This window comes from Lepidochelys kempii, chromosome 4 (assembly GCF_965140285.1).
Source record: "Lepidochelys kempii isolate rLepKem1 chromosome 4, rLepKem1.hap1, whole genome shotgun sequence".
Taxonomy (NCBI): domain Eukaryota; kingdom Metazoa; phylum Chordata; order Testudines; family Cheloniidae; genus Lepidochelys; species Lepidochelys kempii.
In genome coordinates, this window is record NC_136383.1 from 32201565 (window position 1) to 32226526 (window position 24962).

The 24962-nt window shown below is 42.7% G+C and overlaps 1 protein-coding gene across 2 annotated transcripts in view; it reads left to right on the plus strand.

Moving 5' to 3' along the window:
- Window positions 1–546: 546 nt before the first annotated feature.
- The window catches only part of MCUB (mitochondrial calcium uniporter dominant negative subunit beta), a 73249-nt gene continuing 48833 nt past the window's right edge, over window positions 547–24962 (plus strand). Inside the window, exon 1 of one of the 2 annotated variants that reach the window (XM_073340881.2) lies at window positions 547–876. In XM_073340881.2, the coding sequence (XP_073196982.1) occupies window positions 763–876 (114 nt within the window). In that variant the 5' untranslated portion in view covers window positions 547–762. The remainder of the gene's footprint in view (window positions 877–24962) is intronic. The other variant, XM_073340883.2, reaches the window with a different exon arrangement.

A 24962-nucleotide genomic window follows, 5' to 3' on the forward strand; every position in this document is an offset into this window, starting at 1 on the left:
GCTAACCTGGGCTCCAGCCGGTGCTGACCCTGGGCACTAAGCTGTGGCCACAGAACCTGACCCCCAGCCACACAGCTGCCGACCCTGGCTCGGGCCGCAGGACTCATCACCCACCCTCATTGCTCCTGGTCCCCGCTACCTCCCCTGGCTCTGCATCCGGCCCCCCGTCACGCCTGGCCCTCGCTGATTCCCCCTCCAAGGCTTAATTTGCCCTGGGGCTTGTTGCAAAACATTAACCAATATGCAAATATCGCTTTCCACAGCATTATTTTTATTATTGACTCTGCCAACCACCACCCCACCCCTACAATAATAAACGACCGGGATTTGGATGTGTACACGTACCTTTATAATTACTTTTCCTAAAGTCAATCAAGTATTTTAGAGGAAACGGTCGGTGCGGCCACCAGCAAGAGCTAGTGGCCGCACTCGGAGGCCCCCGAAAAATTGTGTTGCGAGACCCGCGCCCCCTTTAGGCTGCCTGTGCGGAGGGAGAGTTTTGCCCCGCGGCTCGGTGCCTGGGGGCCGCCCGCAGCCGCTTCCGTGGCCCCACCAGCGGCCGCCCGGGGACTGGCTTTTTGTCGGCCAAACCAAAACCTGGGATCCGGAGGCAGCGCCCTCGCCTTTAACTCGCCGGCCCTTCAGCGGCACGAGCCCGCGGAGCCGCCGAGTCTCGGGGCCGGGCTGCGGGACGCCGCCGGGTGCAGCCGCCGCGCCTCATGAGCCTGCCCTAGGGGCGCCCCAGGCGGCGGGCGAAGCGGGATGCTGCCGCGGGCAGGGCAGCTGCTCCGGAGCGGCGGGGGGAGATGGCAGCAGCCCCTGTCCGCCGCCAGACGCGGCCGCTCCCTGCCGGCCGGGCCCCTGCCGGCTCCCCAGGTGAGGCGCGGCGGGCGGCGCGGGGAAAGTTTGCCTGGGGCAACTGCGGCGCTCGGGCCGGGCTCCCGGGGCTGCTCGTGCCCCGCGCCGCGCCCGTGGGCCGGGCGCCGTTGTCCCCGGGGAGCAGCAGCAGCAGCTCGGGGAAGCAGAGCGTACGGGGCGGGGCGGGGGGGGGGTCCTAGGTCTGCGACCCCCCCGGCGCGGACCCCCGCCCCCGCGCACAGGGGGCGGCGGAAAGTTCCTCCGGGGCTGAACCGCGCGCTCCAGCCGCGGGAGGTGCAGCCCCGGAGGATGGGCCAGGCTTGGGGAGCGGGAGTTCGGCCCCGGGTCTGGCCGCTCCGCTTTGTGTGCGGGGCTGACGGGGCTCCAGCTGCAGGGGGAGGCCAGTGAAACAAGCGAGGTTGTAAGGGACTCATTGAAACTCACGCCCCGCCAAATCCTTCCCCGGGAGAGAGGCTGGCTACAAGCGCCTGCTTTGAACAGGAACCCGGCGTGGGGCGGCGCTCGTGGCGGTTCAGGCGCACCTGAGGCAAAGGCATTTGGCAGCAGCGTTCCGCGCTTTGCTACGGGGAAGTCTGCCTTGCGGGGAGCGCGCCGCTTTTCGTTGGAGCGGAACTTCAACAGGCTCAAGCGACGTGGATAGCGCGCCAAGCCGGCCAGAGGGAGAACATCGGTCTTGTGAAAGCTCACGTCAGGAAGCCGTCCGTCAGCGCAGCCTTTATGATTTTTCTACTTCCTTCAGCGTTGTTGCCCTGCTCCCTGATAGGTTGATGATGAATCATCAGTGCAATCTGTAGGATTAACAGTTGATTTGGCACAACTGTGTTATTTGTCTGTTGATAAATATCCTTGGAGAGAGAGAGAGAGAGAGGGGTGTGGTGAGGAGCATGCTGAAGAAGGGGAAAGTCTGAACTTAAAAAAGAAATCCTGTAAATAATTCCATTTTTATAAATAAAAGAAAAGGAGGACTTGTGGCACCTTAGAGACTAACCAATTTATTTGAGCATAGACTAACACGGCTGTTACTCTGAAACGAGTTTTCTAAATCAGCAAAAGACAAGACGTCTAAGGTTAAAATGGCCTGACCATGGTTCTTAAAAGCATATTGGCAGGGTTCGCCTTAAGGCTTTTTTTGTTGCTGTAATTAATAGTACAAACCCAGTAGATTACTGAAACTGAAGTTTTTTTACCATCATATTTAATTTTCCCCGTTTGTTTACTGTTTCAACCTAAAGCCAGAGTAGACCATAAAACTACACTATTTGTGAAAATTACAGTCACCTTGTTCAGTTTCTGTTCATAATCCTTACCAATTTCTGGCTCATAAACACTAAGATAGTGCAGGTTTCAGAGTAGCAGCCGTGTTAATCTGTATTCGCAAAAGGAAAAGGAGGACTTGTGGCACCTTAGAGACTAACAAATTTATATGAGCATAAGCTTTCATGAGCTACAGCTCATTTCATTTGATGCATCCGATGAAATGAGCTGTAGCTCACAAAAGCTTGTGCTCAAATAAATTTGTTAGTCTCTAAGGTGCCACAAGTACTCCTTTTCTTTTTAAGATAGTGCAGTTGTTTCTGAATTTTCAGCACTGCAGGGGAGTGTTAATAATATTGTAAAATCTTGAAGATATTTCTCAATATTTCTCAAAATGATTTTTTTCTTTTTTTACACAAAAAATATACAAGTTAGCCATGCTGACAATGCAGCTTTAACTCAAATACTGTCTTTTGTATTTTCTATACTCAAATTAGGAAGGGTGCATTGGCCGTGTTTCATTTTGATTAGGACCAGTTCAGATGGAATATTGTTTTCAGCTTTTAAATATAATCATGTTTTAAAGGTGGACTGAGAACTGCTAAAAGATTGAGCAAAGAGTGACCTGGTAGTCTAGGTTTGATTGCTGCAGCCTGACCTATTTATAGATGCAAGGGTCCTGCTGTGAGGATCTGACTGCAGCATCTGGAATGTCAGAATTCCCTCCCTGCTTACTTTGTCTGGAATTGTTTGGGAATAGTATTGGGGAAACTAATAAACAGAAGCATACAGCTTGCTAGTTATATACCTTATGTTTTGCTTTTGCGTTCTTTGTCTGCTACTGTTTACATTGCCTGTTGAGGCTGTCAGTAGTTCTTTGGGGTAGGGGCCATCTCATGCTACGTGTTTATACAGTACCTAGCACAGTGATGCCTCTATCTTCACTTGGGCATCTAGGAGCTACTGTAATATAAACGGTAATGGGAGCATTGCTATGTGGGAGATCAGGTTTGGGAATGCTGCTTTCTGGATGAGGACAGTTGCGAAGGTAGCACCCGCAGCCCCAGGTGACTGTTATGGATGTCCGAGTGCTGCTGACAGGCTTTGAAGGGAGTTCAGCTCTTCACCAGGGAACTGATGGCTGTAGCAGAATGAGGCTTTGAGATTAGGAAGTTTAATGGAGACAAGGGTGAGAGAGAAGGGAGCCTTTGAACCCTACGATGAACACTAAAGGCCATTGATAGTTCCAGATATATGAAGGTATCTGTATTGTGGATTTCATTTTTCTTCTATTTGAGGTGAACTAGTAGCTAGGAAATGCCATGTCCAATTACATGATGTGACTCCTGCTCCTGATTTCCCTGCCCTAAGGTAGTAGCATTCTAGGTGTCCCCTCTTTTCTTTCTCTTCTAATCTTGAAGCTGTTGGGGAAATCCATTTGGGTCGCCCTTTTGAGGGCTGTGGTGCCCCATTGCTGTATTCTCAAAGGGCATTAAACTTGTAAAAATTAGTCAATTAAATCCCCTCCCAAAAAAGTATAGTTTTTAGGTACCACACCTATTCCTGAGTCCCCCTGTCAATTTATGTTCATTCAATTGGTATTTTAAAATGGCTTTTCTTTGTCATGTGTGGGAAAATCCACAGAAAAAAAAGTTGAAACTGACTGTCTCAACAGGGAAACAATTAAATGGACTGTGCACAAAGTGCTGTTAAATGCACTAAGTAAACAAACTGAAGGCTAGAAACTTGTAATTATTAATTACTTTCATTTGTACTAACCTTAAATGTTACCTGTAAAATGAGAAAATTAAAAAAATCACTCTTCTGTCTCAGTATTTTAAGTTAGTATCCCTTTAAGAAATCTCTTTTAAAAACCCAAGCCACTGTCTGTGCAAAAAGGGTCAAAATGCTATTTTTAAAAGAAAGGTCTGTTGAAAGGTACAGTTCTGTAGACAACATAGCCCAAGGTAACTATGTGACTGTGTACTAATAATCTGGAAGAAAGGAGACAAATGTAGTTGACAAGTTCCACTGTCAGGATGTTTTTAAATTTTGGCTATTAAAGAGTCTATCAATTTCTTTTAAAAAGTTTGCTCTGATGAAGCTTCGCAAAATGTTGGCGCTCAACTCTCAACCTATTCAAGGACAAAATGTGTGTCTGGGACACATGACAGACACATTCATAGAGGAAGTGTAAAAATTATGTTTGGTTTATTTAATTAACATATGCAAAGTTTCCCTTAACTGAATTTTCCTGATGCAGTGTTCATAAAGTCAGTTGAAAGCAATGAACAGAATGAACACTGGCTTTAAACTGGGACTAAAATGGATGACACTCTGTCATGAGGTACAGGAAAACAGTATGGTCTCTGGCCATGTCTTCACTCGGAAGGAAGGTGTATTTGCTAATGTGTGCTGGTGGAGTTAAACCCTGGGAAGGAGCTTTTCCTTCCCAGGGTTTACCTTCACTAGCTAACACATATTAAGAGTACAACTTGCTTTGTCTGTGTTTTGAAAGTCTAATGTTGTCAAAGCAATGTATACTCCAACACATACTAAAGACTAGGCTGCTTGCTATGCTTAAATTCTATTAGCTTAGCACATGTTAAAGGCAGTGTACCTTGCCTACATGTAACACGTTCTAACAACACAGCTTTTTATCCTAGTCTAGATAAGGCCTGACTGCAACTTGTATTGCTTCCTTCTAGAAATACTGGAGGAGAGAAGTATAGAAATGACAGAAATATACAAAAATAATTTAATGGTTGTTGCTCCCTTCCCCCATTCTTCCTCCCTCAGTCCCTGAAACCTGTACCCTCCTCTTCCCCCACCCACCCAAAAATAACCCCAAACCTGGGATAAAACTCTGCCCTCACATGCCTGCCTTTCCTTTGAAATTCACTGGAAGCTGTACACATGTGGAGAACTTGGATTCTAATTTAAACCCTTATTCTGCAGTCTAACTTGTGTTCTGTGGAGTGCAGAGGCTAGCTCATGCAAATCAGATTACAGGGTTATGGTCTTAATTTAATTTTAATTTAATTTAACTTCTGCAGGCTGTTTAGTGGAATGTTCTGAAGTGAAACATTGTTAGAAGAACAGAGGGATCTTAGTTTTTATTGAGGCTGGTCTACACTTAAAATTTCGATCAATCTAGCTATGTCACTCACAGGTATGAAAAATTCACACCTTTGAGCATTCCAGTTAAACCCACTTAATCCCCAGTAGATTAGATGCACCTAGGTTGATGGGAGAGTTCTTCAATCAACCTAGCTACAATTCCTTGGGGAGGTGGTTAACCCACATCGACGGAAAAACCTCTTCCATTAACATGGCAAGTGTCTATGTTAAGGGACTTAACGGTAGCATAGCTGCAGCTGTGCCACTGTGGGGCCTGTAGTGTAGACACACTCTTAAAAGTGCAGCTACTGTGTTTTCTTATAGAAATAAAATTTCATGCCTGGTCAAATTTTCTTCATGACTTGTATATTCAGAAGAGTTTAAATTCACCCCTCTTGCACAAAGCCTCTGATAGAATGAGCCCAGTTCTAGCTGAGCTGAGCTGAGTGATGGAATTCACAGGTGCATAATCTGTTGCCTGTTCAGTTTGGGGCTTTACTGCAGCTCCTTCATACTGACTGTTCCTCCATGTGCCCTTTTTGAAGGTGTTTCCCACCAGTGTTTTCACCTTACTCTGATATCTGTGGCTCTGCCTACAATGGCATATTATTCAGAGGCACTTCTGAAGTTACTTCCCCAGTGCCTACTGCAAGACTGCAGTGGTGCAGATCCTTGCAGGTTCCTCTATGATTGAGTGAATTTCATACTAAAAGGGAAGCTATATCTGGAATATTTGTAAGGTTCCTTGTCTCCATTTTTAATGGGAAATTGTGTTCTGCCATGTAGTATTTTGTTGGGCTGTAGGTTCTGAACTGAGTGGCATCTTAGCCACAGGACTCCAGATGCTTCAGTGGGCGTTGTACAGCAAAAGCCCTGTGCTGTTCTTTGAAAATATGCTTTGATTATTTTGACTTTATTATGTCATAACTGCCAAACCGCCAAAAATGTGGTTTTAGAGAATGCTGTTGAACTGGTTTAGTAACTTGCACCTCTTGAAAATGTTCCCCTCTATTTAAATAAGGATTAAAGTAGAAGTGTTGGTAGAAGCATCAGGCAAAGAGTGTTAAATTCCTTTTGAAAACTGACTACTAACTGGATTGCCTGGTGATAAAAATGCAGGTTTAATTTTCAGTAGTTGAGAAAGTTAGTTCTGATATAAAGTATGCATGCATGAGGATATATAATCATAATTTAGGAAACTGCATTGAAAGAAGGTAAAATTATAGTCATATATTTAGTATCTCTTCCTTAAATCTACTTACTTCTGCGTCCAAAAAAAAAAGGTTTAATCTCCTAACTCACAGCTCATACAATACGGGTTTTGAAATAATACAATTCAATAAAATGTGATATATGGCTTGATCTTGAAAGTTGCTCAACACATTTTGGGATTAGTCTACTATTTTGTATAGCATCTTTCTTACAAACTTAATCCAAAATGCTTTGTGGAAAAAATATTTAATTCTCCAACTGTATGAAATAACTGCTCTCTCCCCAGCTAGTAAGAGAGAGGGGCAAGGGAGAGCTATTTTCAGCTAAGATATCAAATGAGATTGAGAGTTGATGAATTAGGAAGCCATTCCAAAGGGCTGGGGGAGAAGAGGAAGTGGAGGCAGAAGACTCTTTCATGGTGAGGTTATAAGTGAGGACGGAGAGGAGACCAGTGCTCTAACTGGGTGTGATGGAAAATAGATGGAGATGAGGCCCATGGGTGAAATTGTGGCTCCTTGCAGTCAATGGGGTTTTTGCCATTGACTTCAGTGCAGCCAGGATTTTATCTCATGAGTTCAGTGACAGATGTTGTCATTGGGCTATAATTTAAAGGTGCTTTTGTTTTTGTTTTTTTTAACAGACATTTCCATGCCTTGTTTAGAAGCTAAAATACTGTAGCACTAAGAACCTGAACGTGATAACAAAAGTGAAATTGACTTCCCTAACTGCATAATTATTGAAAAATAAACAGGGCATACATAGTAACAAGCCAACTGTCTTTTTTACAATTTTCCCTCTAAAAATCTAAAATATTATTAGCAAGATAGGTAAATGTGTTTACAGCATTTGTTTTGTAGTGTTTGTTTAATGTTAAATCACAAGTTGTAAGTCTGCAGCACATTTCATTCAGATGAAGCATTTGTTTCCATAAGAATTGTATACACCTCTTGTAATAATTGACAGAGTGCTTGCACTGAAAATTGTCCCAGCAAATCAACCTGAGCAATTTTGATTGTCTAGTAAAAGGTGACTGATGGCTCATTCAATTTAACACTTTTTAATTATTAATTTTTAACTAACTTTTTCAGTTACCATTTCTCCATATGTGGTGTTATGTCCGTGGGATGCCATTGTTCTGTGTAATTTTTAAAAAGAAGTATTTGGATCCTGGCTCTGGAGAGGAAGGATTATCCAGTGGTTATGGCACTTGCCCAGGGTTTAGGAGAACAGAGTTCAGTTCTCTACTCTGTCACAAACTTTGTATTACCTTGGGCAAGTCTCTTAGTCTTCCTGTGCCTTAATTTCCCCATCTGTAAAATGAGTATGACAGTACTTCCACTTCACAGAAGGTTTGGGCAGATAAATATTTTATTTTGAGGCACTCAGATAGTATGGTGACGGGGCCATATAATTACCTAAGATAGCTCAAACTTGTAAATAAACGTTTTAGTTAACAAATCAGCCACTCTGGCACCAAATGAACCATAGTATAATGCCTAAAAGGACAACTGGATATAGTTTGTTTGTAAAAGCAGGGAATCATGTCTGTTGTTGTGCTCTCAGAAAGCAGTGCCTCTAATTGTCAGCATTCCAGCTGAGTGGTTTTCAGACAAAATTAACTAATCTGCTGATGGTACTGTTTACAGGAATCCAGTTTGGAGTCATTACTAAGCCCTCTGACTAATCCTTATAGAAAAAGCTGCTTCATTTTGTATTATTGAATCTTGTATGGCTCAAACCTCTCTCCCCGGGGAAAGCGTTTGCTTTGTAAGGAGGAGGTTTTGCAAACTATGAAGCATTTGTTTGATCATATTTCTGGCAGGCTATATAAAACAAAGTTTGTGACCCACAAAACACTGTTGTAGTAAAGTTTATGAAAGTCTTAGTGTTTTTTTTAAATTATGATTATTTTACAGAGACAAGGTGAGTGAGGGTAATATCTTTTTTTTTTTTTTGACCAACTTCTGTCGGTGAGAGAGACAAGCTTTTGAGCCACAAAGAGCTCTTTTATTGTTTGTTTATTTATTTATTTGTATTAGATTATTTTACAGATAGCTAATTCTTTCATTTCCCTATGATCATTATTAAATATTGTTCTTACTTCTCTGACACAAGTGCATTGGTTTCTTGAAATAAAAGGTTTCCCTTAGCAAAATCCCAGTGGAGAGAAGATCTCTAAACACAGAAGTCAACCTAAAACACTATTATTGCTGTTCATACATAGCACTGAGCCAGAAAATATTCCCAGGGTTACCGACCTTCCAGGATTGGCCTGGAGTCTCCAGGAATTAAAGATTAATCTTTAATTAAAGATTGTCATGTGATGAAATCTCCAAGAATACATCCAACCTAGGGTACTAACGTAAGCCTGAGTTTACAAATTATCCCAGTTAGCGTCTTTTTAACCATGAATGCTGAATCTCTGTAGGCCTGGGATTTGTTACTTCTTCCAGCCATTTGCAGACATAACTAAACTATGGGCCATCTGTACTGGGGATGTTCTTACTGTTGCAGATGCACAAGTTTGGATGTACTGCACCTGTACAAAATGGGGATTGCATTCATGTGGCTTCCCTTGGTTTGAATCCAGCGTAAGCTGTGCACGTCCTGTTTCAAAACTTTATCACCCACGCTGGTTTCAAATCAGAAGAAGCCACTTGAGTACAATCCCCATTTTGCACAGGTGCAATACATCCATCCTGAAAGTCTGCAGTCAGGAAGCTACATTGGTACAAATATTCCAAGTATAGACAGGGCCTTATTTTTAACAGGAAACAGCAAGAATGTGGATAAGGAGGGAAGTACCATAATCTAGACTCTAAGTATCAATTTGGCTGTCAGTAGGACAAGAGTGTGCAAAAGTAGACATTTTCAAAATTTGAGTGTATTCATGTTTTGTTAGTTCAAAATGTGTTTCCTTTTTTGGTGAAGGTTTATTTAAAAATGGTCTTATGTTTGAGGAACAACTATTTACACTGTGAAAATGTGATTTCCTGTGAGCCTACAGTGAAATATACGGTCCCCAGAAAATTTCTGGAGTGTGAGAACAGGCGAAACGAAGTTGCAGACATTTTTGTGAAAGAATATTCCAGTTCTGCTTTATGTTCTAAGAGGCCTAGGCAGGTAACCCTGTTGCTGAGGGGAGAGTCTTTCTGATTGCAAATTGCAGCTGGTTAGAAAATCTTTGTTTTGTTTATCTGCAGGCAGCAGGAAAAAATGTTTTGCTTCTCAGTTGCCAATGATACTTGCATCCTGTTTATAAACATAGCTCAAAGTCACCCATGCTGTGATGCCTGCAGCTAGTAAGCTGTTGACCGGTTTCACAGAGTGAATTTTCCAATCCTTCCCTCTTCTTCTCGCCAGCTGTCCGCATTTATTCTCAAATTACTGTCATGCTTCCAGTGTTATGAATACCACATTTTAAAATTCAGTTGTGTATCAGCTCCTGAGCAAACACCCAAAATGTGTAAAAATATCCAAAGGGCTATTTGAAATTTAATCAGTCTTGTTTTCTTTTCCCCTTCTCCCTGCATTTCACTGTCAAGTTTTATAGTGGATTCTGTCAAAGCAACATCCCCAGAACAGTGCATGCAGCAGCCTGAGAGTAATGAATCATCACTTAGCCTCTGCGTTGCAGTTGAATATTCTAAATAAATTGCAGCTTTGTACGGTTTAACCCTCTCTTATTCCTCTATTTCTAAACATCAGGCCAAACCCTATCCGCTCAGGCCACTCTGAACCATGGGACTATGGGGAATTCCCCGACTGTGAGGGAGTCTGTATAATCACTCTATGTGGCCCATTGGCATAGGAAGTTTATTGGTGGTGGGAAGGGTCTGTGGGTAGAGTGCTTGTATGCTGCAGTGAACTCTAGCCAGTTCAATGACTGGGGAGCTGTAGTAGGTATCATAGGTTAGAGCAGCCCTGAAGCTATTCTATTTTATGCCAGGGACTGAACTGGTCACCAGTGTGCTTGGAGGTTAGGGAATTCTTTATGGCTTAAAGCCCCACCCATTGAGGTTTGGAATGATTGTCTCTTTGTCAGACCCAACAATTAGGAAGAATAGATATTGGTATATAACATTACTTCTCTACACACAAACCTTGTTCTAGGTACAAGAGGCTAAAAAGCCAGTAAAACACACACAACCCCACACACAATAAAGTATTTATTTATGGAGAATTTATGCACTTGTCATGACTTTTTAGAAAATAAATGTTCACAGATGCTTTTAAAAAAAGCCATTGTGCATTCCTCACTCTTGTTTCAGGGAACATGCCTGCCTCAGCACGTTCATTGTGTTGGCCTTCAGTGTTGCAGCCATGCCAATATATCATAAGGGAATTGGGACTGGATGTTCCTCATTGTTTCAGCTGGCAGTTGGGATATTGCTGCGTTCTTTGAGATAAACATTTGCTCACTGGAAAGACACCTGTTGTACAGGGCAATTAAAACTCTGTTTCCGTTCTTCTACATATATTTACATCCACAACTCCTCACTGTCTCCACTCTGAGTGTAGATTCTGGAATCAAAACCAGTGAGTTGCAAGGAAGTATTCTTGTGCGTATGCATGTAGTTATCTGCAAAATACCATATTTTATGTCTGGTCATGTTTTAAGAGTTTTGTAATAGGCAGCTTTATTCAACATTTGAGGCTGACATCTGCTGTAGATCGTAACAGTATTGTTTAAAAGAAGCTAACATTTCTTATACCATAGAAGTGTAGGGCTGGAAGGGACCTAATTGCAGGAAAGCGATTAATTTGGGAATGTAAAACAATCTTCTCTGCTTCCGGAGAAGATTAGAATCCTTGTGATCACACATTGTGTCACTAAAAAAAGAACAAATATTTAAAAACCTTTCTTTATCCATTAGTAGTAAGATCTTATATTTTTAAAACTTTAAAAATCTCTCCTTACCACTTAGGCTGTTTAATTTTTGCATTTTGGTGGTTTATACTGAATGAGAAGTGAAACAACATTCCATTTGTGTAGTTAGTTTTGATTTACACATTTCATGAACAGAAGATGAAGAAACTAACTATTGAGTTATACACACACACACACACACAAAAAAAAGCCCAAACAAATTTTTTTTATGGAAAAATTTTCACAAAACAAAGTTCCTCTTGGCTTCTAATTCCAAACCTGATTCCTTCTAGGACCTTGAACAAGGCACTTAACATTTCTCTCTCTCTCTCTCTCTCTAACCTGAGGATGATACTTTACAGGGCAGTGAGAATCAATCAGTAAAATGTCTTGAGTGCTTTGAAGGCTTACCACAAGGCACAGTATAATTGCTAAGTTTTAAGTGACTCATACAAAATAATTGCTTGTTTTAAGAACTCTTCGATCCACACCTTTTCCCCTTTTTCTGCACTTTCAATTTTTCTTCAAACATTTGATCCAAAATGATGTTTTTCCATGAGTTTACTGATTCTCTTTGTGTTCAAGACTGTGTAATCAAATTTTCCAAGACAACAACCAGTCTGCTATGATAACTCTGCTGACATCATCCCAAGGAACAATAAACAGTGCACCTGCCCTCAATGATAAGCAGTGCACCTGCCCTCAACATCTAGTTACATTTTAAACCCTGATTCTCTTACCTTGAATAGAAATAGGCTAGTGAAATATCACTGTGTGGAGCGTTAAGTGTAGTGGAATGTTGCTAATTCACCTTTTCCATAATAGCATGCCTGCGAATCCACAGTAAAGATGAGTTTTGCTCTTCATGGAAAGAGTGGTCACTAAATTCTGCTGTGGCCAGTGGTGGGGAATTGATTATGCTCCTTGAAATCCAGTTGAGGACTGAAATTTCACTCCTTTGGGCCTGCCCCTGCTGCAACATTGGCTAAGTTCTGAAGCAGGGCTCCTTATATTAATTCCTCCTCCTGACTAGTTTCTCTTTTCGGCCTTACGGTAAGGATGAGGGAATGTGGCTTCCTGTTCACTAGGTGGCTATGTGTACTGTCTCAATATCGAACAAGAATCTGGTGATCCCCTTGATGTGAGAGGACAGGGAGGCCTTTGATAAGGTTGCCATTGCCCATCTCCCTGGCCACTAATTTATTCCCTGCAGCCAAGCCTGTCTGGAAAGCGCAATGAGCATTAAACCTGGTCATTAGTTGTATGCTTGAGGTAAGAGATGGATAGACCTGGGAGCTCCCCGTCACCCCATCATATAGTAGTTCTTTTACTGAATTAATTAACAGTATTAATCAGCGATATACTTGTATCTACAAGGGGTGCTTTGGGATCTGGATCTCCTCAGCTGAGACTTTATTTCTGTTATAGGATAATAACAGAGGAGCTTAAAAAATAATCCCTTATGTCAGGGGTCTCAAACTCCTCAAATGCTCCCAATGGGCCAGTAATGTCACTCATGCCGCCCAGAACCCGTCCCCCAAAACTCTGCCCCCTACCTGCTTAAGGCTCTGGGAGGGAGTTTGGGTGGGAGAGGAGGTCTGGGGTAGGGGACTCCGGTGCAGGCTCCGGGAGGGAGTTTGAGTCAGAAGGGGTGAGAGATTGGGCTCTGGGAGGGAGTTTGGGTGGGGGAGGGGGTCTGGCTTGCAGGCTCTGGGATGGAGTTTGGGTGCAGGCTCTGGGCTGGAGGTGCAGGCTTGAGAAGGGGAGGGGTGCAGGTTCTGGGAGGGAGTTTCGGGGTGGGACGGGGTGTTCGGGAAGGGGGTGCAGGCTCTGAGAGGGAGTTTGGGGTTGGGAGGTGAAGTGCTTACGTGGGGCTCCAAGGTGGGGTGGGCCAGGGGGCCTCCGCGCACTGCTGCACCCAGGCACCGCCCCTGCAGCTTCCCATTGGCCGCAGGGGTGCTTGGGACAGGGGCAGTGTGCGGAGGCACAGTCCTGCCCTGCTGCAGAGAGGGGCTGGCAGATACGTGGAGTGAGCAGGCAGGTGCCGCTCAGCTCCGCTATGCTGCTGGGGCTCCGGGCCATTTTAAATTGCCGGGGGAGCGCCTGGGGGCGGCAGATGGGGCCAAGGGAGAGACCCGGTCCCAAAACTGTTGGAGCCCCGCAGGCCACATTGGGGAGTCACGTAGCAATTTATCAATGCACACCCCTTTGTGTTTTTATATTGTAGTGGGTTAGTGATATGTAATTTGTAGCTTCATCATTGTGAGGAGAGATGGCTTAAAATGGAATACTTGATCTGAGGCCCTGCTGAATTTTGAGAAAGTTCAGATCCAGGCTGCAAGTCAGGCCCATCTCTAGTGAACTAAATATCTCTTGTTAGGATGACTTTATTTGCCATAACTGTGTATATAAAGAAGGGAGTGAAAGTTAAGACTGAAAGTTAGTTGGCTGTCTGCCTTTGCAACCTACAAAGTAATTCTCTTTAATCCAGGAAGGACTGGCAGCAGAACTATAGCATCTCATACCTAGTGAGCAAGGAACAAGAGTGCTCTGGTGGCCATGACGAATAACAACACACAACCCCTGTGCTGTGTGCAATGATTAGGAGGTTCTGTCTGCCACTGTCGCTTCTGAGAGAGCATTTAACATTATTTTCTCTGTCAGATGGTTCTTTAACCTTATTATGCTACTCATTGAATTTCTCTGCTACTGTATAGGCTTGTTTAGGATGCTGAAACAAGAAGCCTCTAGACTGCAAACAAAATATATTTTAAAAGATGCATTTATCATGGATAAGCACAGAATACACATCTTTAAAAAGATAAAACCAATTTGTGTACCCTAGACAGTGGTAAGACTGTCAATTGCAATTTATTCCATCCTTACATTCACTGTCAAGTTTTTTAAACCAGAATTATTTGACAAGCTTCACATTGTGATCTGGTGCTAAAGGAATGCAAATTGGTTCCCTGCAAGAAATATTTCTTACTTTACCTGCAAAACAGGTAGCAATTACATTCCATGAATATCTCCCCATTGCTGGAGGAAGATGTGATGGGGACCCATGCGGCTGCTTTATGATCAGCCTCTTGAGTTGTCTTTAAATGGAAGTCCTGAATGTTTGTCACAACAGAGGGGAAATCTTATTGTTTCCTTCTTGAACATTAAATTCATTACATCACAGAAAAATCATTTTAGCCAGAGATACTCACTGCACCATGAAAGGATGATTACAGTTCTCTGTCTGTGTAATACAGGTATCCATTCTGACTAGAATACCCAGGTACTGCTTATGGAGCAAAATGTATGGATAATTGGCTTTTCTTCCTCCAGGAAATGTTCATTTGTTCCTTCTTCATAGTTCATATGAAATATTCACAGTTTGATATGCTGTGTTTAATTTTTTTGAACCAGTCTCCTTCCTGCCCGAGGTAATGGATTGCCGTGTTGGAGCTACTGGAGAATCTGACCATGCTTCATTATGTTTAGTCATGGGGGAGAAGGGACATGTTGTAGGAAACTTGGATCCAACATCTTTAAAATTATATTGAAAGAGCAGGGGTCCCATGCCTTCTGTAAATTAATTTGGATATTGTGGAAATGCATAGAGGCTAACCAGGTCAGGGCCCCATTGTGCTAGGTGCTGTACAAATATAGCAAGTGACAGTCCCTGCCCCAGAGACCAAAGTTAGAACTATAGTAATGTTTTGGTGATGATTAATGATGCCTCAAACTTACATTTTAAGTAGGCTTTATGGAAAGTATTTCTTAAAGTAATTTTGATGGATCATATTGTGTTTCTAAGCATTCTTTTCAATTTTTATCAGCTTAAATTTTCACAGTTGTGGAAAATTATGGAGCGGATCTGACAATTGTAAGAAAGTAGACATTGAAATTCAAAAAGGCTATATAACCATTTAAACACAAATTGTCAACATCACATGTCAAAATATACAAGGTAAATATCCTTAGATCAAACTCTAATAGGTTGTCAAGCAGCATTTTTCTTACTTTGCCTGTCTGTAAATTTCAGTTGTTGATAGAAATACTTTTAATCAGTTTGTGTGTATCCAGTGAAATTGAAGTTTACCGACATTTACAGATTACAATTTAATCCTTCCAAGCCTAATTATAAGCTTCCCTCAAAGCTGTAATTAAGGGGTGGGGGATTCAGTCATACCCTTGTAATGAAATAGTGGGTGTTTGATGCTGAATGGGAATTCTGATGGCGCTGCGACTACAGTTAAATGCTAAACTGGTTGCCTTTAGGGGAGTAATCTTGGAGCAGAATGTATTAGATCTTGCTGTGGGTTGGGGATTGCAACTGAAATTACTTACAACAAATGAGGATGGATTAAAACTGTCTAAAAATCTTTGAAGAGATGGTAAACCAACAGCATAACTACAGGGAAGTGCAGTAACCGCCTAAGGTATAATCTAAGCACAAAGTAGTCCTAGTCTTGCATTGGCTGTAGAGAAAATCTGAAGTCAGCTTTTGCATAAATCCTAGCACAGTAATGTAAATGCCATTAAAAGAGAGACGTCATGAAAATGCTATTTCAGAATCAGTATATTATAGTCTCTTGCAGCAAGTAAAGTCCATTTATTTTTGTCTGAATACTGGAGACGACATAGCAGAATTTTCAGAAACCTTGATCTGTTGCTAACTTTGAAAACTAAGCAGCTGACATCCCATCACCATCCTTCCACTGGCATAGCTTTCTTGAGCTTATTTCCATCTCTGTGCCTGGTGTGACCAAAGTATATAAGTTTGTGCCTTTTGATTTCCAAGAGGAGTGTCAGCTTCTCTCCGATAATATTTCTAATGTAAGCATCCATTGTCTTTTCTTTCCAGGAGATCCATAAAGTCTTTGCCAGCACTGCATCTCAAAGACTTCAATTTTCTTACAACATTAGTTTCCCAGGATTTACATCTATAAGTCACTGTAGAAAAAAAATTAAGCTTTTCACCAGTTGAACTGTTTGACATTTTGAGATGCCAGTTTTTCCACACTTCCATAAGGGAGGCCTTTGCTGAGTGAGCCATCCCTAGTCATCTTTGGACAGGACAGGTAAACAAAGCGGCTGCGGGCCAAAGGTTGCTGATTCCTGTACTAGAAGAATGATAGCCCCAAGCAGCCATCTTCTGATTGAACTTTCTTGCTCAGGTAACCTGATCCCAGCCTATGCTTAGTGTTTGGGGTTTTTTTTGTTTGTTTTTTTCCCCCAACTATTTCTTGAAACCATGTAGCTCTCTCCATTTGGTCTCACAAAAGCAGAGGACTTCTTGGGGATGCATTTGAACTAGCAGTTTTGGATAGATTCCGCTTGTCTTTGGTTTCACTGAGTAAAGAATTACTGCAAAGCTGATTATAGTTCATTTAAACTGAGAAAAGAGAGCCCCAAATAAACAGCCTCAAATAAAGGATTTTTGCCAGATCACGTTCCAAGTCCCCTGGCATCATAGCGGTACTGTTGACCTGGGATCCTTATCTAATCAGAACCATTTCTCAGCCAGTACAGTAGCTTTCAAAGCTAAGGCAATTTCCTGTAATGCAGATAATGTTGTCTTGTAAACTTTGGGATAGTCCCTATTTTAATTCACAGCCAAGGCTTTTAATTCTGCTGAGAGATGTGAAGCAGTTTTCCTGTTGTTCAAGTGATGAAATTCTCTCCTATACATGTAGTTGTATTATTTTTAACATTCCCATTTTGGGATTGACAGAATAATATCCAGCAGGATAAGAAACAGTACTTTGTTCAGCATTTAGATGTGCATTTTTTGTGCAAAGACCTCTTTACTCTATTGGGGGGTTTACATTATGTACTACACTTGAATGTTCTATGGTCTGTAACATTGGCTTTAATAATACATATCAAAGTAGGACAATGTCAAGATTCTCTTCTGAACGATTTGGATGAATTACAGATGCCTTTTTAAATTATCACATAATCTGAATATGTGAAATTTCAGGTTGTGCCCTGAAGTGCACTTGCAAATAAATTTATAACCTAATCAAGCATTTAGCAGAGATGGAATACATTATTTAAAGCCCCTCTGCATAGTCCAGGCCACAAAATTGACATATCTTTTTCAGAGCCTGATCCTTCCTTAGAATAGTAACCCAGACTTCTCCTGATGCCAGTGGAATTTAATACATGTTTCTTATAATAGATTAGGCCCTGGTATGATTTTAATCTGGGGAGACTTTCTCAGTCTTGCCTGTCCTCAGCATTCAAATATCATGAGTCGGCCCCAAAAATCATGTGTCTGAATCATGAGATTTAAAAAAAAATACATTGTGACTACCATTTATTTTCCTTCTGGGTTTTGAGCATTTAGGGTTCATATTTTCAAGCTTTTCTCTGCAACCACGAGGGCTGGAAACTTAACTTTTTTTTTTTTTTTCAATGGAAGTTCAGATTGTCATGTAGTCAGATGACTCCAGGAGTTGGGGCTTTAAGACAATATCATGAGACTCATGATAAAATTGTGAGAGTTGGCAACCTTGCAAATATCCTCAAAGTTCTGAGAGAAGCCAGCAGTGGCTGACTGGATCCTGGTCAGTATGCTCTGCTACCACACCAGGCCAGTCTACCTTGCAAATTTGTGACAAAATAGGAGATTTTAATATTCCAAGGCAGAAATATCCCATAATAAACATATTCTGAGAAATGCTGGGAATGAACAACCAGGGAAGGTTAAAACTGCAAATATCCTTAAACTTTCTTCCAGCTTTAATAAACTAGATTCGGGGGGGTGGGGGGGAGAACGTTTTCTCTGCTTCTCATTGTTTCTCTTGTGGTCAGGCTCAGTCAGGACTGAATGGCAGTCACTACATATCAGTTGCAGGGCCGGTGCAAGGATGTTTCGCGCCCTAGTTGAAACTTCCACCTTGCGCCCACTCCACGCCCCAGCCCTGAGGCGCCCCTGCTGCGGCAGCTCCCTGCCGCCGCCCCCCTCCCCTCGGCCCGGGGAGCCGTGCGGCAGCTCCCCCCTCCCCTCGGCCCAGGGAGCCGTGCGGCAGCTCCCCCCTCCCCTCGGCCCGGGGAGCCGTGCGGCAGCTCCCCCCCCCCCTCGGCCCGGGGAGCCGTGCGGCACTCCCTACCCCAGCTCACCTCTGCTCCTCCCTGAGCACGCCGCTGCCGCTGCTCCACTTCTCCTGCCTCCCAGGCCTGCGACGCCAATCAGCTGTTTGGCGCCGCAAGCCTGGGAGTGAGTGAAGCAAAGCGGGGCGGCGTACTCAGGGGAGGAGGTGGAGCAGAGGTGAGCTGGGGCGGGGAGCGGTTCCCCTGTGCGGCACTGGCCCCCCTTCCCACGCCCCTCTGCCCCAGCTCACCTTGCCTCCGCCGCCCCCAACCACTTGGTGCCCTAGGCGACTGCCTAGTTCGGCTAGTGGTTGCACCAGCCCCGATCAGTTGGCAGCTGGTTTCAGACAGGGTGGATTTGATTTAAATCATGATTTAAATCACTAGTCAAGAAGACTCTATTTAATCGGAGAGAAGCTGACACTCCTCTTGGAAATCAAAAGGCACAAACTTATATACTTTGGTCACACCAGGCACAGAGATGGAAATAAGCTCAAGAAAGCTATGCCAGTGGAAGGATGGTGATGGGATGTCAGCTGCTTAGTTTTCAAAGTTAGCAACAGATCAAGGTTTCTGAAAATTCTGCTATGTCGTCTCCAGTATTCAGACAAAAATAAATGGACTTTACTCTATTTAATCATGGATTTCTACATAAAAGTGCATTCTTGTTGGGTGTTATAACCTTAATACATATTCTTCACAGGTAGAGGAACTTCATTAAAATATTCCCAAACTGGGTCTCTTTTATGGCCTGCTGCCGTTATAGGTTTTCCCTTCTAGTGAGAGAATGGTATGATATATCTCAAATCAATGACGGCTACACTCAGAAAGACCTCAAGACTTCGGGAATATGCTGCTCAAATGGTTTCACTTTTGTTTCTACTGCCTGCCCCTCCCTTCTCATATTTGTCTCCAGACTTCTTCTTCTTATGCAGATCTATTCCACCCCCAACAGTCTTCTATTCATTGAACTTTTTGAAACTTTGCACTTTTAGAGAGACATAAGGGATTGACTCTATGTACACAAATTTGCAGAAGGACAATAGGGTTGAAGTCTGTTATGTCTCACCTCTGTATATTTATTTATTTAAAACTATTTTTGCTGTTAACAAGCATGTTATCTCTGGAGACACAAATTCACAGTTTGCAAAACCAAGCATCTCTGATGGTATCTTCTAGACTACAAGGAGTCTGGTGGCACTTTAAAGACTAACAGATTTATTTGAGCATAAGCTTTTGTGGGTAAAAACCCTACTTCTTCAGATGTTTTTGTCGATACAGACTAACACACCTACCCCCTGATACTTATCTTCTAGACTGAGCACTGAGCCCCATTGGGTAGATAGAAAGATTAACCCTAAATAATCTATACAGAAGCCCCTGGAACACCATAAGACTGGGTCCCTAATCCATGAACTATTGGAACTCATTTACAAAACTTTTCTTAAACATTACATGAATATATTGTCTCATACTGTAGAATTAGAATTTATAATCCCTATTCCATGATGAGATATCTTTGAGCTATAATGTATCTTAATTAAAACGATCTTTAGGTTTTTTTCCTCAAAAAGCATTTTATCAAAAAAATCCAATTTTTTTATTTTATTTTATTTTTTCTTAAAAAATCATTGATTTTTATCCACCATGGAGGCAACACTTCTTCTGGCACGTTTAAAGAGCTGATGAAAAAACAAAGGTGAAGGATATTAGGGATTCAAAGGTGGCTCAAAATTTTAGGTTTTGTTGGTAAAAAGATTTTACAGACCTTAAATCTCTTGAATTGTCATTACATTCTAGCTATTTACCGAGCAATGCAGAGTGAGTCTTTGGGTATGTCAGGTGTGATTTCAGTTTGAATAGATATACTTGAGCTAGCTTTAATCCCGTTATTTTGGGTAACAGTATCCGTATAGGCGGTGCAGCATAGATTTCAGAGTGTGCTACCTTCCTGAATAAGTATCCAGGGTCCAAGGCAGGCCTATACAGCTCATGCTGAATCCTGTGTGCTGCCACAGTTACGCTGTTATTGTTACTTGCACTAGCTAGCTTAAAGCTGTTGTGCCTACGTGTGCTGCAGTCCCTCCCAAGCTTGCAGCGTAGACATACCTCGTGTGTCAGTGCAGGTTCTAATATTGGAGGTTGGTTGTTTTAAATTAAGAATGGATCCTTGTACTTCTGTGTTATTGAAATAAAGCCTTTCAGAACTTCACAGTAACTTGATGCAGCTGTCATACCCATGGGTGAATTAGGAGGCGGGAGGGGTGCTGCCCTGAACATTAATGGGAAAAGCTTACTTGAGAGACAGAACCCACTTCTCGCGCCCCTCCCCAAGGAACTCTGACCCAACCTGTGTTTCATCTGTGCACCAACCTGGCCTAGTAGCTTATTTGATTTGTTGTTGGGTGGGGCTTTGATGTTATGTTATTGACTAACCATCTATACAAACTAATAATGTTTAATACTAAACCAGTGTTGCGTTATAAGAGCAACACAGAGGTACAGAAAATATATATAATATTTAATCAGTATATAATTTAATCAGGGTATATAATCAGGAATAATGGGATGAAATCAAGAGTTGGAAAGTTCAGATTGATTAGATGAGTGTCTTCCTGAGATGTATTGAATTGTAAAATAGTCCCGTGACGGAAGGGAGGGGATCCCTGTCCATATTTATCACATTAACTGGACAAAACATTAGTAAATATATAATAGGGAAAAATCCTGCACTGGCAGGAAGATGGAGTAGATATGTTATGTAATCCATTTACCATTCTGTGATTGACAGCAGTCTAGGTGACTCAGGACTGGTGTTAAGGGCAAGCAACACAAACAGCTGCCAGGGGCCTCATACTTTTTACAGTCATGTGCTGACTCAGCAAACACTCCCCCCCCCCCCACCCCCCGCCACCAGTTGTCACGGGACTCCGGGCGATGCTCTGGAACTGCTCCCCATGAAGCCAGTCAGGACTCTGGGGAAGTCTCCTTTCTGTGAGCAGACTGTCTGCAGGACACACAGCTCACACGGCTTCCACTTTCCTGGGTCTGACCTCGGAGCATTCAGCATCCTCTGCCCCTCTGCGCGCTTCCCACAGCGCGTCTGCCCAGGCGGGGTCCTGGGGAAGCCAGAGGGTCCTGCACCCCAACTCCGCAGTCAGACATGACTCTCAGCCAGCCAGTAAAACAGAGGTTTATCAGATGACAGGAACATGGTCTAAAACAGAGCTTGTAGGTACAGAGAACAGGACCCCTCAGCTGGGTCCATTTTGGGGAGCAGTGAGCCAGACAACCACGTCTGCACTTCATTCCATGTCCCCAGACAGCCCCAAAGGGCCTTCTCTCTCCTCCTTTCTGTTCTTCCATCATCAAATTAGAGGGAGAGGAGATTCTCTACCCAACTTCCCCTCTGTCAGTTGGACTGCAGCTAAAGGAGAAAAGTCATCCCCAGATCCCTCCTCTAGCAGTGAGCGATCATTACTTTTCTCCTTCCCCTTCAGCACCCTGGGACCCTACAAATCCTATTACTGGCCCAAAAGTTACTTCTTATTACCAATGTAGTCAGCAAGCATTATGAAATCATGTATGTTAAATGGCCATGCCTGGCTGAGAGGCATCTACAGGCAGAGTTGGGATGCCTACAATTGATATAAATGTTGTTCTCTAGCCGTTGCTTCCATTCTCTGTACCTAGCAAAGGGGTTTCAGTTTATATACAAAGATTCTCTGCATTTGATCCTTTCACTCTTAATTTCATTCAAAACAGAATCCAAGTGCGACAGAGAAATTTAATCAGCATAGTTCATTAAACCCACACATTATATTGTTACCCTTTTTTGACTTGAGTGGTTTTTGGGGTCTAATCAGTTGCTTCATTAGGAGAAATTGATTATGGAATCATTTTTGATGCAATCCTGTTTATTTACAAATAATGTACAAAATCTTCTTTCCCTGGACACAAGAGGAATCAAACAGGAGATTTGTTTCTTCACTCTCAGTTTCAAGCCTCTTTCAGCTAGCATACTGCCCAAAAGCGCTCTCTTAGGCCACGGCTATGCTACAGGGCCGATGTAGGCAGGCTGTGGTTGCATAGCACCCTATTGTAGATGCAGCCTATGCCCATTGGAGGAGTAGTTCTACTTAAATAGTAACACCTCCCCAAATGATATTAGCTATGCTGACAGAAGCATTCTGCTGTCATTCTACACCTGGGATTTGTTGGCATAACTGTGTCAGCTAGGGGGAGTGTCACAGTCCTAGCTGACCTAGTTATGCTGGCAAAATTTTGTAGTGTAGACTAAGCCTTAGCTTTTTTCTCAGGGTTATTGTACCAGGGCTTGTGCAGCTGTGTCTGGGGCTTCTTTGCTCCTTCTCTGTAAACTGCTGTGCATGTGTTGGCTGCTTCTCTTACGCACAGACATGCACAGCTCCACCAATCCATGACCCAGCCTCTTTGTGCTATATCAGTCTCCAGACCCCTTAGGCCACACTGAGGATTCTACTCCAGCCTTGCCATCTACCTGTGTCTTGAGTGGGGGCTCCTAATGTTTCAGCACTGTGGCTCCATAAAGGTGTTTCGTTGTTTCTTACATTTATCCTGAATGAAGGGTGGAGGTTATACCCACTAGCTTCAGTGAGGTTTTGCCGAACCCACCCCTCAAGCATAACAGTATTGTCTTCCTCAAATAACTCTGTTTCTTCTAAACAGCCATTGCATCTAATTCTTAACAGAGAGGTATAACTTCACTTCTGTGATTATTTAATGCTTAGAACTACTTCTGTGCCAGAGTTCATACAGATTGAGAAGAGATTTGCAATTAAAGATGTAAAGTGAACACTGTGTATTGAGAGATGCACAGTGAGCTGGACTAGACTTCGGGCTAGTAAGAGAACTTGCCTCTAGATTTCTAACAGGTATGAAATCATTTATTAATTGCCACAAAATTGATTTTCCCAAATCTGCTACCCAGCCAGTCCCAACTCATCGGACAAGGCCAAAAATGTTCATTTAAGTAGCTCCAGTCTGTTCTGACTATGCAATATGGTGAAAAGTGTAGGATTAAAACATTAAGGTTTTAAAATTTAAAAATAGGTGACTGACATTTTGTTAAATTAATTCAGTGGGTTGGAATGGAATATTTATCTCACTCACTGGGAGCAATTTTGTCTGCTAGGCTGAAACATAGGATGGTAAAATGAGGGAACACAAACTGCTGTTCAATTCATATGAGAGGAAGGTTTGTCCAAGGGTTGATAGTCGGCTCTTGGGAGATGTGGGTCCAGTTTCCTGTACTCCACAAGCTTCCTTTGTGACATTAGGCTAGTCACTTAATCTCTCCCTCAGTTCTTCATCTGTAAAATGGGGATAATAGTTCTTCCCTACCTCTGCAGGTGGTGTGGGGATTAAAGATTGTGAGATGCTCACATATCACAGTAATGGGGGCCATATAATTTCCTAAAATAGATTTGCTTTAAGAAGTCAAAGATCCCCCCCACATTCTTACAAAGTCCACTAAAAATCTTTTGGAAGGTTCATTACTTTGTTGATCAATGCTAGATTCAAAATATGTTATGTACTAGAATAAGATGCTGTTTTAATACAATACTTGTGAATCCAGCTATTGATAACAATACCGGAGAGAATTTAAATGTAAGTTCTAATACAGTTTTAATTTTTAGGAGCTTCAGAAGCTGAAGTCTTAGGTATACTACCATGCGGGGTAAGGTTGTTGAACTGCAAAGAACACAAGGCTGGGGTGCTGTGCAAATGTCTTAGAGCTCCCCATACTGCCACTCAATTCCAGTTTTGCTCTGTGCAGGCCATAGGGGGCTGAAAATGCAGTCCAGGGTTGGTGTCATTAGGGGTGGCAATATCCCCTTTTCTGTCTTCCGCTGCTCACCCACTTCTGGTTTAAAAGAGCCCTTGTGGCAGCTCCACACCCCTCAGGGCTCACCCTGACATTAGGTAGTGCTCCTTCAGTTGGTTATTATGCCTGCAACATGGTACAAAGAGGCTGCACCACCATGTAGGTCATCAAAATCCAATCATTGCATAAAGGACTTCTGACGCCTTTGCCAGTTTAATTGTTCAGTTAGTTCTTACACCTTCCCAAACCCAAGGAGGCCGTATAAAAACATGTTTTGATTTAATATTTGTTTCCAATGGAGCTGACTCATGTAAAGGGTACGCTTTTAAAATGTCACATTTTAATGCGGTTTGTGAAGTAAGGACTTAAAGTCCACTGATTTACTTATTGCAATATAAATCTAGACTTTTTGAACCTTTACTTGTATAAAATGTATGTGATCACATACTGCAGTCTGGTTACACTGTAACACATCCTTCACATCCCCTAAACTGATAAATGCTGTTGGTAGCCGGTTTTTATTGTAAGTGGCAAATGTCACAAATTTTAAGTCCATTTCAGAGTGAAGCTATCAAAACAACCCCCTCTGACAATGAGAAAGGAATAAATATATAGACAATGGCATGCAGCTTCGGGGCTTAAACATTCCCCTACAGAAATTGCAGCACTCTT